This window comes from Gopherus flavomarginatus, chromosome 10 (genome assembly GCF_025201925.1).
Source record: "Gopherus flavomarginatus isolate rGopFla2 chromosome 10, rGopFla2.mat.asm, whole genome shotgun sequence".
Classification (NCBI taxonomy): Eukaryota; Metazoa; Chordata; order Testudines; family Testudinidae; genus Gopherus; species Gopherus flavomarginatus.
Window position 1 is genome coordinate 12,204,569 of NC_066626.1, and position 13,397 is coordinate 12,217,965.

The window sequence follows — 13,397 nt, forward strand, 5'->3', positions numbered from 1 at the left end:
TCAGGTCCCATCCCATCCAACATCCCATCACCGAACACTGGGCATACTTATCTGCTGGTAATCAAAGATCAATTGCCAAAATTAAGCTATCCCATCATAACATCCCCTCCATAAACTTATCAAGCTTAGTCTTAAAGCCAGATATGTCTTTTGCCCCCACTACTCCCCTTGGAAGGCTGTTCCAGAATGTCACTCCTCTAATGGTTAGAAACCTTCATCTAATTTCAAGTCTAAACTTCCTAATGTCCAGTTTATACCCATTTGTTCTTGTGTCTACATTGGTATTAAGCTTAAATAATTCCTCTCCCTCCCTAATATTAATCCCTCTGATATATTTATAAAGAACAAGCATATCCCCCCACAGCCTTCTTTTGGCTAGACTAAACAAGCCAAGCTCTTTGAGTCTCCTTTCATATGACAAGTTTTCCATTCCTCAGATCATCCTAGTAGCCCGTCTCAAAACCTGTTCCAGTTTGAATTCATCCTTCTTAAACATGGGAGACCAGAACTGCACACAGTATTCCAGGGGAGGTCTCACCAGTGCCTTATATAACGGTACTAACACCTCCTTATCTTTGCTGGAAATACCTCGCCTGATGCATCCTAAAACTGCATTAGCTTTTTTAACGGCCAAATCACATTGGCGGCTCATAGTCATCCTGTGATCAACCAATACTCCAAGGTCCTCCTCCTCCTCTGTTGCTTCCAACTGATGTGTCCCCAATGTATATCTAAAATTCTTATTATTAATCCCTAAGTGCATGACCTTGCACTTTTCACTATTAAATTTCATCCTGTTACTATTACTCCAGTTTACAAGGTCATCCAGATCTTCCTGTACGATATCCTGGTCAAAGAAGGAGATCAGGTTGGTTTGGCATGATCTACTTTTAGTAAAACCAGGTTGTAATTTGTCCAAGTTACCATTGACCTCAATGTACTTAACTACTTTCTCCTTCAAAATTTTTTCCAAGACCTTACATACTACAGATGTCAAACTAATAGGCCTATAGTTACTCGGATCACTTTTTTTCCCTTTCTTAAAGATAGGAACTATGTTAGCAATTCTCAAGTCATACGGTACAACCCCTGAGTTTACTGATTCATTAAAAATTCTCCATATCCTCAATCCCATTTGTCATCCTTCCATTATCCCTAAGCTCCTCATTAGCCTTATTAAAGACTGAGGCAAAGTACTTATTTAGACAGTATTTGGTCCTGCCATGAGGGCAGGGGACTGGACTTGATGACCTCTCGAGGTCCCTTCCAGTCCTAGAGTCTATGAGTCTATGAGATATGGCAGTAGATATTACCACATCCGAGGCAGAAGCCAAACTCAAACAGCTTAATGGGACAAAATCGGAGGGCCCAGATAATCTTCATCCAAGAATATTAAAGGAACTGGCACATGAAATTGCAAGCCCATTAGCAAGAATTTTTAATGAATCAGTAAACTCAGGGGTTGTACCGTACAACTGGAGAATTGCTAACATAGTTCCTATTTTTAAGAAAGGGAAAAAAAGTGATCCGAGTAACTATAGGCCTGTTAGTTTGACATCTGTAGTATGTAAGGTCTTGGAAAAAATTTTGAAGGAGAAAGTAGTTAAGGACATTGAGGTCAATGGTAATTAGGACAAAATACAACATAGTTTTACAAAAGGTAGATCGTGCAAAACCAACCTGATCTCCTTCTTTGAGAAAGTAACAGATTTTTTAGACAAAGGAAACACAGTGGATCTAATTTACCTCAATTTCAGTAAGGCATTTGACATGGTTCCAAATGGGGAATTATTAGTTAAATTGGAAAAGATGGGGATCAATATGAAAATTGAAAGGTGGATAAGGAACTGGTTAAAGGGGAGACTACAACAGGTCATACTGAAAGGTGAACTGTCAGGCTGGAAGGAGGTTACTAGTGGAGTTCCTCAGGGATCAGTTTTGGGACCAATCTTATTTAACCTTTTTATTACTGACCTTGGCACAAAAAGCGGGAATGTGCTAATAAAGTTTGTGGATGACACAAAGCTGGGAGGTATTGCTGTCATAACTGTCCTACTCAGATCTGAACCTTAGAGTTCAGAACATGAGAAGCTAGCATGAAACCTCCAAACTTAATTACCAGCTTGGATCTGATATCGCTGCCACCAGCCAGAATTCCAGTGTCTGGCTCACTCTGGTCTCCCCAAAACCTTCCCTGGGGAACCTCCAAGACTCAGATGCCCTGAGTCTCACCACAAAGGGAAATAAACCATTTCCCTTCCCCCTCCTCCCCTCCAGGTGTTCCCTCCCTGGGTTCCTGGAGAAATATACAGATTCAAGCTCCGTGAATCTAAACAAAGGGATTTCACCCTCTATACCTCCTCCCAGATTTCCCCGCCCTGGGTACTCTAGGAGATTCCCTGCTTCAAGTCCTTGAAACACCACACCGAGAAATCAAATATTTCTCTCCCCTCACCCAGAGGTTATGCAAATTCAGGCTTAGTAAATCTAACACAAAGAGATTCTCTCTTCCCCCGTCTTCTTCCTCCCACCAATTCCCTGGTGAGCTGCAGACTCAAACCCCTTGAGCCCCCACTAAAAAAAAAATCCACAGGTCTTAAAAAGAAAGCTTTTTATAAAGAAAGAAAAAGACATAAAATGGTCTCTGTATCAAGGTGACAATATACAAGGTCAATTGCTTAAAAGAAAAAATGAATAAACAGCCTTATCCAAAAAAAATACAATTTAAAACAGTCCAGCAACTACACGCATGCAAATACAAAAAAAAATATAAACCTATTGTCTTACTATCCTTGTACCTATAACTTGGAAACAGAGGATTAGAAAGCTTGGAGATTCCTGTGGTCACTCTCAGAGCCCAGAAAGAGAACAGACCAAGAACAAGGGACTCACACCCAAAACTTCCCTCCACCCAGATTTGAAAAAGTCTTGTTTCCTGATTGGTCCTCTGGTCAGGTGTTTGGTTCCCTTTGTTAACCATTTACAGGTAAAAGAACATTAACCCTTAGCTATCTGTTTATGACAATTGCTAACACAGAGAAGGAGCGGGATATCCTACAGGAAGATCTGGATGACCTTCTAAACTGGAGCAACAGTAATAGGATAAAATTTAATAGTGAAAAGTGCAAGGTTATGCATTTAGGGATTAAGAACAAGAATTTTAGTTATAAATTGGGGACACATCAGTTGGAAGTAACAGAGGAGGAGAAGGACCTCGGAGTATTGGTTGATCACAGGATGACTATGAGCCGCCAATGCGATATGGCCATTAAAAAAGCTAATGCAGTTTTAGGATGCATCAGGCGAGGTATTTCCAGCAAAGATAAGGAGGTGTTAGTACCGTTGTACAAGGCACTGGTGAGACCTCCCCTGGAATACTGTGTGCAGTTCTGGTCTCCCATGTTTAAGAAGGATGAATTCAAACTGGAACAGGTTTTGAGACGGGCTACTAGGATGATCTGAGGAATGGAAAACCTGTCTTATGAAAGGAGACCAAAAGAGCTTGGCTTGTTTAGCCTAACCTAAAGAAGGTCGAGGGGGATATGATTGCTCTTTAGAAATATATCAGAAGGATTAATATCAAGGAGAGAGAGAAATTATTTAAGATTAGTACCAATGTGGACACAAGATATGGATATAAACTGGACACTAGGAAGTTTAGACTTGAAATTAGATGAAGGTTTCTAACCATTAGAGGGGTGAAGTTCTGGAACAGCTTTCCAAGGGGAGTAGTGGGGGCAAAAGACATATCTGGCTTTAAGACTAAGCTTGATAAGTTTATGGAGGGGATGGTATGATGGGATAGCCTAATTTTGGCAATTAATTTAGCAATTGGTCTTTGATTATCAGCAGGTAAGTATGCCCAGTGGTCTGTGATGGGATGTTAGATGGATTGGGATCTGAGTTACAATAGAGAATTCTTTCCTGGGGTGCTGGCTGGTTAGTCTTGCCCACATGCTCAGGGTTTAACTGATTGCCATATTTGGGGTCAGGAAGGAATTTTCCTACAGCGCAGATTGGCAGAGGTCCTGGAGGTTTTTTTCCTTCCTCTGTAGCATGGGGCACGGGTCACTTGCTAGAGGATTCTCTGTAGCTTGAGGTCTTCAAGCCACAATTTGAGGACTTCAATAACTCAGACATAGGTTAGGGATTTGTTATAGAAGTGGATGGGTGAGATTCTGTTGGCTGCGACTAGATGATCATAATGGTCCCTTTTGACCTTAAAGTTTATAAGTCTATGAGTCTATAACAAAGGGAGAGGAGCCATCATGAAGGATCCTCTCACTATCACCTGAGCTGGAACAAGAGCTGTACCAAGGGAAAGAATTGTGTCCAGGCCTGGAAAGTGTCCAGTCTGAGGAAAAAACTTATTGAAGCATCTCTAAGGGTGAGATTATCTGTATTCAGTTTGATTAGACATAGATTGGCGTGTTTTATTTTATTTTGCTTGGTAATTTACTTTGTTCTGCCTGTTACTACTTGGAACCACTTAAATCCTACTTTCTGTATTTAATAAAATCACTTTTTACTTATTAATTAACCCAGAGTATGTGTTAATACCTGGGGAAGTCAAACAGCTGTGCATATCTCTCTATCAGTGTTACAGAGTGTGAACAATGTATGAGTTTACCCTGTATAAGCTTTATACCAGGTAAAATGGATTTATTTGGGTTTAGACCCCATTGGGAGTTGGGCATCTGAGCATTAAAGACAAGAACACTTGTGTTAGCTGCTTTCAGTTTAAGCCTACAGCTGTTAGGGGACGTGGTTCAGAAATGGGTCTGGGTTTGCAGCAGGCTAGCGAGTCTGGCTCAAACCAGGCAGGGCACTGAAGTCCTAAGCCACCAGGGCAGGAAAGCAGGGGCAGAAGTCTGTGAAGCATGCTTATTGAAACATCTTTGAGGGTGAGGTATTATCTGTAATCAGATGTTAATGTATTAGGCTTAGACTTGTGTTTTGTTTTATTTTGTTTTTTGTGACCTACTTTGATCTGTCTGCTATTACTTGAAATCACTAAAATCCTACTTTTTATACTTAATCAAATCACCTTTGTTTATTAATAAAACCCGAGTAAGTGATTAATACCTGAGGGAGCAAACAGCTCTATATATCTATCAGTGTTATAGAAGGTGGACAATTGATGATTTTGCCCTATATAAGCTTTATACAGAGTAAAACAGATTTATTTGGGGTTTAGGCTCCCAGAAAGACTGAATGCTGGGTGCTGGGAAAGTCCCTGTTAACTGAGAAGCCCTTAAGCTGAGTGAATCTCGGTTTCTGTGAAATGAAGGAGGCCGTGGCCCAACCTCTTGGTCTGTGCTGGAGCCGACTGGTGCGCCCAGTTCAGCAAGATGGGAGTGGTAGGAACTCTTTTCTGGCGGGGGGGGGTTGTTCTTAGTGGTATCCCAGCACATCTAGTTACAGTCTTGAGAGAGTTTCTGTGATCCAACCCATCACAGGTACCTTCTTCGCATTTTGTCAAATCTACAGTGAAAGGGTTCTGAAAACTAATGTGCTGGGTCATCATCCGAGACTGCTATAACATGAAGTATATGGCAGAATGTGGGTAAAACAGAGCAGGAGACATACAATTCTCCCCCAAGGAATTCAGTCAGAAATTTAATTAACACATTTTTTTAACAAGCATCATCACCATGGAAGCATGTCCTCTGGAATGGTGGTCAAAGCATGACGGGGCATAGGAATGTTTAGCATATCTGGCAGTTAATACCTTGCAACATTGGCTACAAAAGTGTCATGCAAATGCCCATTCTTACTTTCTGCTGACATTGTAAACAACAAGCAGGCAGCAGTATCTAACATCAATGTAAACAAACTTGTTTGTCTTAGCAACTGGCAGAACAAGTAGTAGGTCTGAGTGGACTTGTAGGACTTATATATTGTTTTGTTTTGGAGTGCAGTTATGTAACAAAAAAAAATCTACATTTTGTAATTTGCATTTTCAAAGAGATTGCACTTCAGTACTTGTATGAGATGAATTGAAAAATACTTTTTTTTGTTTATCATTTTTACAGTATGTATTTGTAATAAAAAATATATATAAAGAGAGCACTGTACACTTTGTATTGTGTTGTAATTGAATCCATATTGAAAATGTAGAAAAACACCCAAAATAATTAATAAATTTCAATGTGTATTCTATTATTTAAGAATGTGACTGATCGCAATTCATTTTTTGTAACCGCAGTTAATTTTTTTTGAGTTAATCACGTGAGTTAACTGCAATTAATTGACAGCCCTACTATTTACCCAACTGTCCATTCACTGGGGTCTCCTCTCTCCCCAGAGCTGATCACCAGTAAAATCTGTGTGGGTGTCACCAGAGCGAAGGTAGATAAGCTCCAGAATACACTTACAACGATGGCTGTGGAGTCCCTTTCCCTAGAAGTTTTTAAGAATATGTTGGACAAACCTCAGTCAGGTATAATTTCCATATACTTGGTCCTGCCTCTACAGAGAGAGCTGGACTTGATGACATCTTGAGGTCCTTTCCAGCCCTATGTTTCTATGATGCTATGCAATATATTTATGTATAAAAATGATACATACAGGGAAAAAAACCCACCACAAGATACTGTCAGGCCATTCACAAAAAAAGAACAAAAAACAAAAAAAACTAGACTCCACAGCGTAAAATGACACAATGCAGAGGAGAAGAAAGCAACACAATGCAAGCTAACACACCCTAGGACAAAAGTACACAATGGAAAAGAGCTCAACTCAAACTAACACAACAGAGGCACCAAACAACCTGAGGCAAAACAATGCACCATAGAACTATGCAATACGGCATGGTGCATCACATTTCCAAAATGGTGCCATGCAAAACAGCTCAGCGTGGAACAGGACACAGCACAAAAAAGAATTATTTCAATTTAGGCCTGGAAGGGATCTTGAGAGGTCGTCTACTCAAGCCTCCTGTGATGAGTCCAGACCAAGTATCCCTAGACATTCCCAGAATGATGTAGCTCTAACCTGGCCTTAAAAATGTCCAATGAAGGACGTTCCACAACTGCCTTTGGAAGCCAATGCAATGCAAACACTCAGACCAAAACAACGCTGTACACACAGCTGGCTTGTGGTTAAGGGGAGAGACAAAAATTCAAACAATCAGGGTTCACTTCTCAGTTCTGCCTCAAATTCTCCATGCAAACTTGAGCAAATTACTTCAACTCTCTGAGCTTCAGTTTCCCCATCGGTAAAAAGGGGAACAGCTTCCCACCATCAGCCTATTTGGCCTCTCAGCTTTTTCTGGCATGGACTCTGTCTCACACACTGTGGGTATGTCTACACTGCAGTTGGACACCAGTGGCTGGCCCCTGCCCACAGCCTTGGACTCACAGGCCTCAGGCTGCAGGGCTGTTTAATTGTAGTGTAGATGTTGTGGCTTGGGCAGCAGCCCAAGGTCTGGCACCCTCCCACCTTTCAGGGTCTACAGCCTGGCTCCAGACCAAGCCCAGACATCTACACAACACTGTGAGCCCAAGCCAGTTGCCATAGGTCAGCTGTGGATTTTTAAATAGCAGTGTAGACAGATCCTTGGTGTCTGTTCAGCACTATCACAATGGGGACCCTGATCTTGGTCAGTGTCTGTGCAGAGCCCTGCACAACAGGGGGCTTTGGGCGAGGGCTCTGCAACTCCCAGCACTACAGGATCTCTGAATTTGTTTGGGATCCCTGCAGCACCTGGTAAAATTGGGGGCAAGGGGTGTATGATCTCTGTCAGGATCTCCGTAGTACCCAGTGCAGCGGTGGGGACTGATCTTGGCCAGGGTCAGTGCAGTGCCAGACCCAACAGGGACATAGATCTGAAGTGCCCAGCAAAATGCAGGTAGGAGTCTGGGATGCAGTCATGGGCTATCTGGAACCAGGAGGCACTAAAGATCTCGGTCCAGGTCTGTTTTACCTGTCACAATGGTGGGCCCGTCATCAGTTGGGGGTCTCTGCAGTGCCCAGTACAACAGGGGCACAGATCTCAGTTGGGGTCGCCACAGCAGCTGTCACAACAGTGGGGTCTGGTCTCTGTTGGAGTCTCTGCAGCACCTGACATAACAGGACCCAGATCTCACTTGGGGTCTCTGCAGTTCCAGGAACAACAAGGTCCCTGATTTTGTTTGCTGTCTCTGCAGCACCTGGCACAATGGGAGTCTGATTTCACTTGGAATCAGGGTGCAGGGCCCAGCACAACAGGAGCCCGGAGCCCGGAGCTCGGTCAGGGTCACGGTAACACCCGGCAACAACAAGGTCCCTGCTCTCTGTAGCGGTCTGTGTAATTCCGGGAACAACGACAGCCCTAAACTTGGTCAGGCCTTGTGCAGTGCCCAGTACACTGGGGGATCAGATCTCAGTCAAGACTTGTGCCCCTATGCTCAGTATGATAAGAGCTCTAATCTCAGTCAGATACCTGGAGGCTCAGAACCGAGGAGAAAATGGGGCAAAAACTAAATATAAGAGAAAAACACCAATATCTGGGGAGACTTTATGTCACCAGTCAACAATTCAAGGAGAAAAGGGAGAAATTTGAGAGGATTATACAGTGATATTCAATCAACAGCAGAATGGGTTAGATTCTTTTTGCCTCACATTCACATGGTAAGCACGGAGTCCTGGCTGCTGTCTTTCACAGGGGAAAGGAGTGGTGCTGGAGTCAGAAGGTCACAGGCAGTGGGGAGAGGATGGCAGAAGGTCTGGGAACAGTAACTAGTGGGAGCTGGGTGGGGCTTCTGGACTGGGCAGGGTGGGGGAGAGGGAGAAGCTGGGACTGGGAAACCTGGGGCAGTATCCATGGGGGGATGCTTGCTCCTCCCTTCCCTTCCTGTGTCTTTCCATTCCCTGTTGCCAACAAAGAGTGGCCACCCCAGCCCAGTCTAGAGGTATCCATGTGGCAGGGCTCTCCCAACCTCTGCCCATTAACCCTCTTCCCAGTTCAAAAATCACTCAGGGTAATGATTTCCCACCTAAACAACAATTAATTGCAGGTAAAAATTGGAGGGGGGGAGGAGGGAAACACTCTACATCTGAGATTTGAATTGGTTATTGGAGAAGTGGAGAGAAAATGGGGCAAAATCAGTGGAGAAGAAGAGAGACCTTCTCAGTAATTTGAGGGGAAACTCACCACAGATTTTGATCTTTGCTACCTAGAGAAAAAGGGGAAAGGAGAGGAGAGAATGTTATCACTATGGGAGAGGGCACCGGTAAATCAGAGGAGATCTCCCACCGCTCCTCTGGGGTCACCTGCCCTTCTCCTCTTCCTGCAGTTTCCTGGCTGCACAGAAATAGTTCCATCTGTCCCTTTTCCCAGGTCTCCCTTCACTCCTCCCTCCTTTTCCTTCCAGCTCGATCTCACTTCTCGCCCTTCCTGACAGCCTCCCGCCAAGCCACACACAGAGGAACCCTCCTGAATCTCCCGGTTGTGCCCCAGGGCAGATCCTGGCAGGGGCCACGCGTAGGGTGCCCAGATGTCCCTATTTGATAGGGACAATCCCGATTTTTGGGTCTTTTTCTCATATAGGCTTCTATTACCCCACACCCCGTCCCGATTTTTCCCATTTGCTGTCTGGTCACCCTAGCCAGGCGGGGCGCTGGGCTCCCGGCTGTTACAGAAGCTCGGAGCACTCCCATGGACACATCCGTCGCCCCCAGGGAGTGGATCGCAGGGGCTGCGAGATCTCAGGTTCCCACGGACACTGGCGCCCAGCCACTCCCCCGCCCCCTCCGCAGCACCTTCCCCGCGATCTCTCTCCATTAGCTGGAGACACCCCACAGGTTCGCTCCAGCTGGAGAAGTTCCCCCCAGGCTGGGCACAAGGGGGTTACGGAAGGAAGGTCTCTCCCCAGCACAGACCCCCAGCTGAGCCCCGGCTCCCAGGTCACGCTGGAGGCAGCAGCGTGGCACTCACCCAGGAGCTGATCACACTCTGTTCTTCCTTTGTTCTCCCGGACTCCTACTTCCCCCGCCACGGCTCGCCTGCCTGAGCCTAAAGACCGGGGCGGGAGGGGAGCTCCCCCAGGAGCTGCCGGGACAGCCCCTTGTGCCAGGTGTTCTGGGAAATGTAGTCTCTGTGAGTTCTGCCTATGCAGCCAGGGAGATGCTGTATGTGCCTTGCAAGTGTGGACAGTGAGTAAGTTGCAGCGCTGTAAACCCACCACCAGCGCTGCAACTCGCCAGTGTAGCCATACCCTAGGACTCTCCCCACCACCACCCTACGCTGCCATCTGCACATACCAAGAGCCAGGGAGCTAGAGAGGGCCATATCTTGTATTGCACCAGCTTCTGTTGGCGAGAGACAAGCTTTGGAGCTGCGCAAAACTATTCTTCAGGTCTGGGGAAGGCTCCAACTGCACTGCACCAGCCGGGTAGAACAGCAGCATCCTGCACCAGTTAGTAGTCCTTGCTTTTATTCCAGGGATTCTCACAACAAAAATTTTGGTGGCCTCGGAGTCTGGTCACCAACTCTTGCTGGTGGCCTCTGACAATTTTTCCTAAAACATTTAATAAACTTTAGGAAAAACAAGTAAATATGCACATAAACATGTCCATGTAAATGTAATGTACATTTGTCTCTCTTCTTTACTGGACCTAAACAGAATAGAAACACAAATAAGGTGCTTTGATGTTCTTGTCTTTTGTTGTTGTTTGTTTATTTAGCCTTTTGGTTGCTTTTTTGTTTTTGTTTTGACTTGCTAGCTAGTAAGTCTGCTTCCCTGAAAAGTGTTATTTGTTAATATCTTTTTGCAGCAGCAACACTTGCTAGCTAGCTGGGAGGTAGTGAAAAGTGATATTAACAAACAAACATACAAGTAACACTTTTCACAGCAGACTTACTCTGGCAAGCTGGAGGCCAAATTAAGCCCTGTATGGGAAGGTGGTAAGAGCAGGGGTGATGGTGAGGGCAATTGGAGGGAGCGGGGGAGGCAGTGGGGATCCAAAGCCCTGCAGCCTGGGACCAGGGTTGGAGGACACAGTGGAGGCCAGGAGGAATGGAGGGGTGGTGAGTCCAGGGCCCCACTGCACATGGGGGAGGGAGCCCAATGCCATGCAGCCAGAGCCTGCAGCTCGCCACTCAGGGCTGAAGCTGGAAGCCTGATCTCTGCCACCCCTAGGGAAGGTAGGGAATTTACCTGGGGCAGCTGCCTGCTCCTCTGGCATTTGCAGCTCCAGAGGGGGGCAGGGCCAAATGCCTGCTGGCTGCACTGGGGGAGGGGCCGCTGCTTTGCCTCCTTCCACCCCCTACTCCCAAATCACCACCTAGGAGGCTGTGGCTGCAATAAAGTCTCCTGGTGGCTGCATTTAAGAAACAGACCACCCTGCCAAATTGGTTTGAGTATTAACCCTCCCTCTTTGAGCAGACGCAGAATCCAAGTGGCACCATCCACGCCATACTGAGTTCTGGATGCAGATGTGGTTGGGAAGGTGCTGGGGAGGGGGCGGGGAAGTGGCTGGGTGCCAGTGTCCGTGGGAACCTGAGATCTCGCAGCCCCTGCGATCTACTCCCTGGGGGCGACGGATGTGTCCATGGGAGTGCTCCGAGCATTTGTAACAGGTTTCCCAGTCCCAGCTTCTCCCTCTCCCCCACCCTGCCCAATCCAGAAGCCCCACCCAGCTCCCGCTAGTTACCATTTCCAGACCTTCTGCCATCCCCTCCCCACTGCCTGTGACCTTCTGACTCCAGCACCACTCCTTTCCCCTGTGAAAGACAGCAGCCAGGACTTTCTGCTGGCCATGTGAATGTGAGGCAAGAAGAATCCAACCCATTCTGCTGTTGATTGAATATCACTGTATAATCCTCTCAAATTTCTCCCTTTTCTCCTTGAATCGTTGACTGGTGACATAAAGTCTCCCCAGATGTTGGTGTTTTTCTCTTATATTTAGTTTTTGCCCCATTTTCTCCTCGGTTCTGAGCCTCCAGGTATCTGACTGAGATTAGGGCTCTTATCGTACTGAGCATAGGGGCACAAGTCTTGACTGAGATCTGATCCCCCAGTGTGCTGGGCACTGCACAAGGCCTGACCAAGTTTAGGGCAGTCGTTGTTCCCGGAATTACCCAGACCCCTACAGAGAGCAGGGACCTTGTTGTTGCCGGGTGTTACCGTGACCCTGACCAAGCTCCGGGCTCCTGTTGTGCTGGGCCCTGCACCCTGATTCCAAGTGAAATCAGACTCCCATTGTGCCAGGTGCTGCAGAGACAGCAAACAAAATCAGGGACCTTGTTGTTCTTGGAACTGCAGAGACCCCAAGTGAGATCTGGGTCCTGTTATGTCAGGTGTTGCAGAGACCCCAACAGAGGCCAGACCCCACTGTTGTGACAGCTGCTGTGGCGACCCCAACTGAGATCTGTGCCCCTGTTGTACTGGGCACTGCAGAGACCCCCAACTGACAACGGACCCACCATTGTGACAGGTAAAACAGACCTGGACCGAGATCTTTAGTGCCTCCTGGTTCCAGATAGCCCATGACTGCATCCTAGGGTATGTCTACACTACGAGATTATTCCGATTTTACAGAAACCAGTTTTTTAAAACAGATTGTATAAAGTCTAGTGCACGCAGCCGCACTAAACACGTTACTTCGGCAGTGTGCGTCCATGTACTGAGGCTAGTGTTGATTTCCGGAGTGTTGCACTGTGGGTAGCTATCCCATAGTTCCCGCAGTCTCCCCTGCCCATTGGAATTCTGAGTTGAGATCCCAGTGCCTGATGGGGCAAAAAATATTGTCGTGGGTGGTTCTGGGTACAGCCTCACCCCTCCCTCTGTGCAAGTAGCAGACAACCATTTCGCGCCTTTTTCCCTGGGTGAACTGTGCAGACCCCATAGCACGGCAAGTGTGGACCCTGCTCAGCTCAAGACAGCAATCATGGACGTTGTAAACACCTCGCGCATTCTCATGCAGTCAATATTGAATGTTGTTCAGGACCTGCAAAACCAGTCGAGGAGGAGGCAGCTACTGCAGCGTGGCGATGAGAGTTATGAGGACATGGACACAGAATTCTCTCAAATCGCGGGCCTCTGCGCTTTGGAGATCAGGCTGATAATGGAGCAGGTTCTAGCCATTGAACGCTGATTTTGAGCCCAGGAAACAAGCACAGACTGGTGGGACCACATAGAGTTGCAGGTCTGGGACGATTCCCAGTGGCTGCAAAATTTTCGCATGCGTAAAGGCACTTTCATAGAACTTTGTGACTTGCTTTCCCCTGCCCTGAAATGCCAGAATACCAAGATGAGAGCAGCCCTCACAGTTGAGAAGCGAGTGGCAATAGCCCTCTGGAAGCTTGCAACGCCAGACAGCTACCAGTCAGTCAGGAATCAATTTGGAGTGGGCAAATCTACTGTGGGGGCTGCTTTGATGCAAGTAGCCAAAGCAATCATTAAGCTGCTGCT

At 46.4% G+C, this 13,397-nt stretch overlaps 1 protein-coding gene across 1 annotated transcript in view; it reads right to left on the reverse strand.

Moving 5' to 3' along the window:
• LOC127030132 (zinc finger protein 883-like) overlaps window positions 1-9,779 on the reverse strand; it is a 60,630-nt gene extending 50,851 nt beyond the window's left edge. The window contains exons 1-2 of the mRNA XM_050916158.1: window positions 9,256-9,779; window positions 9,137-9,154 (exon numbers count right to left, since the gene is read on the reverse strand). Of these exons, the coding sequence (XP_050772115.1) occupies window positions 9,137-9,154; window positions 9,256-9,306 (69 nt within the window). The 5' untranslated portion in view covers window positions 9,307-9,779. The remainder of the gene's footprint in view (window positions 1-9,136; window positions 9,155-9,255) is intronic.
• Window positions 9,780-13,397: the final 3,618 nt, after the last annotated feature.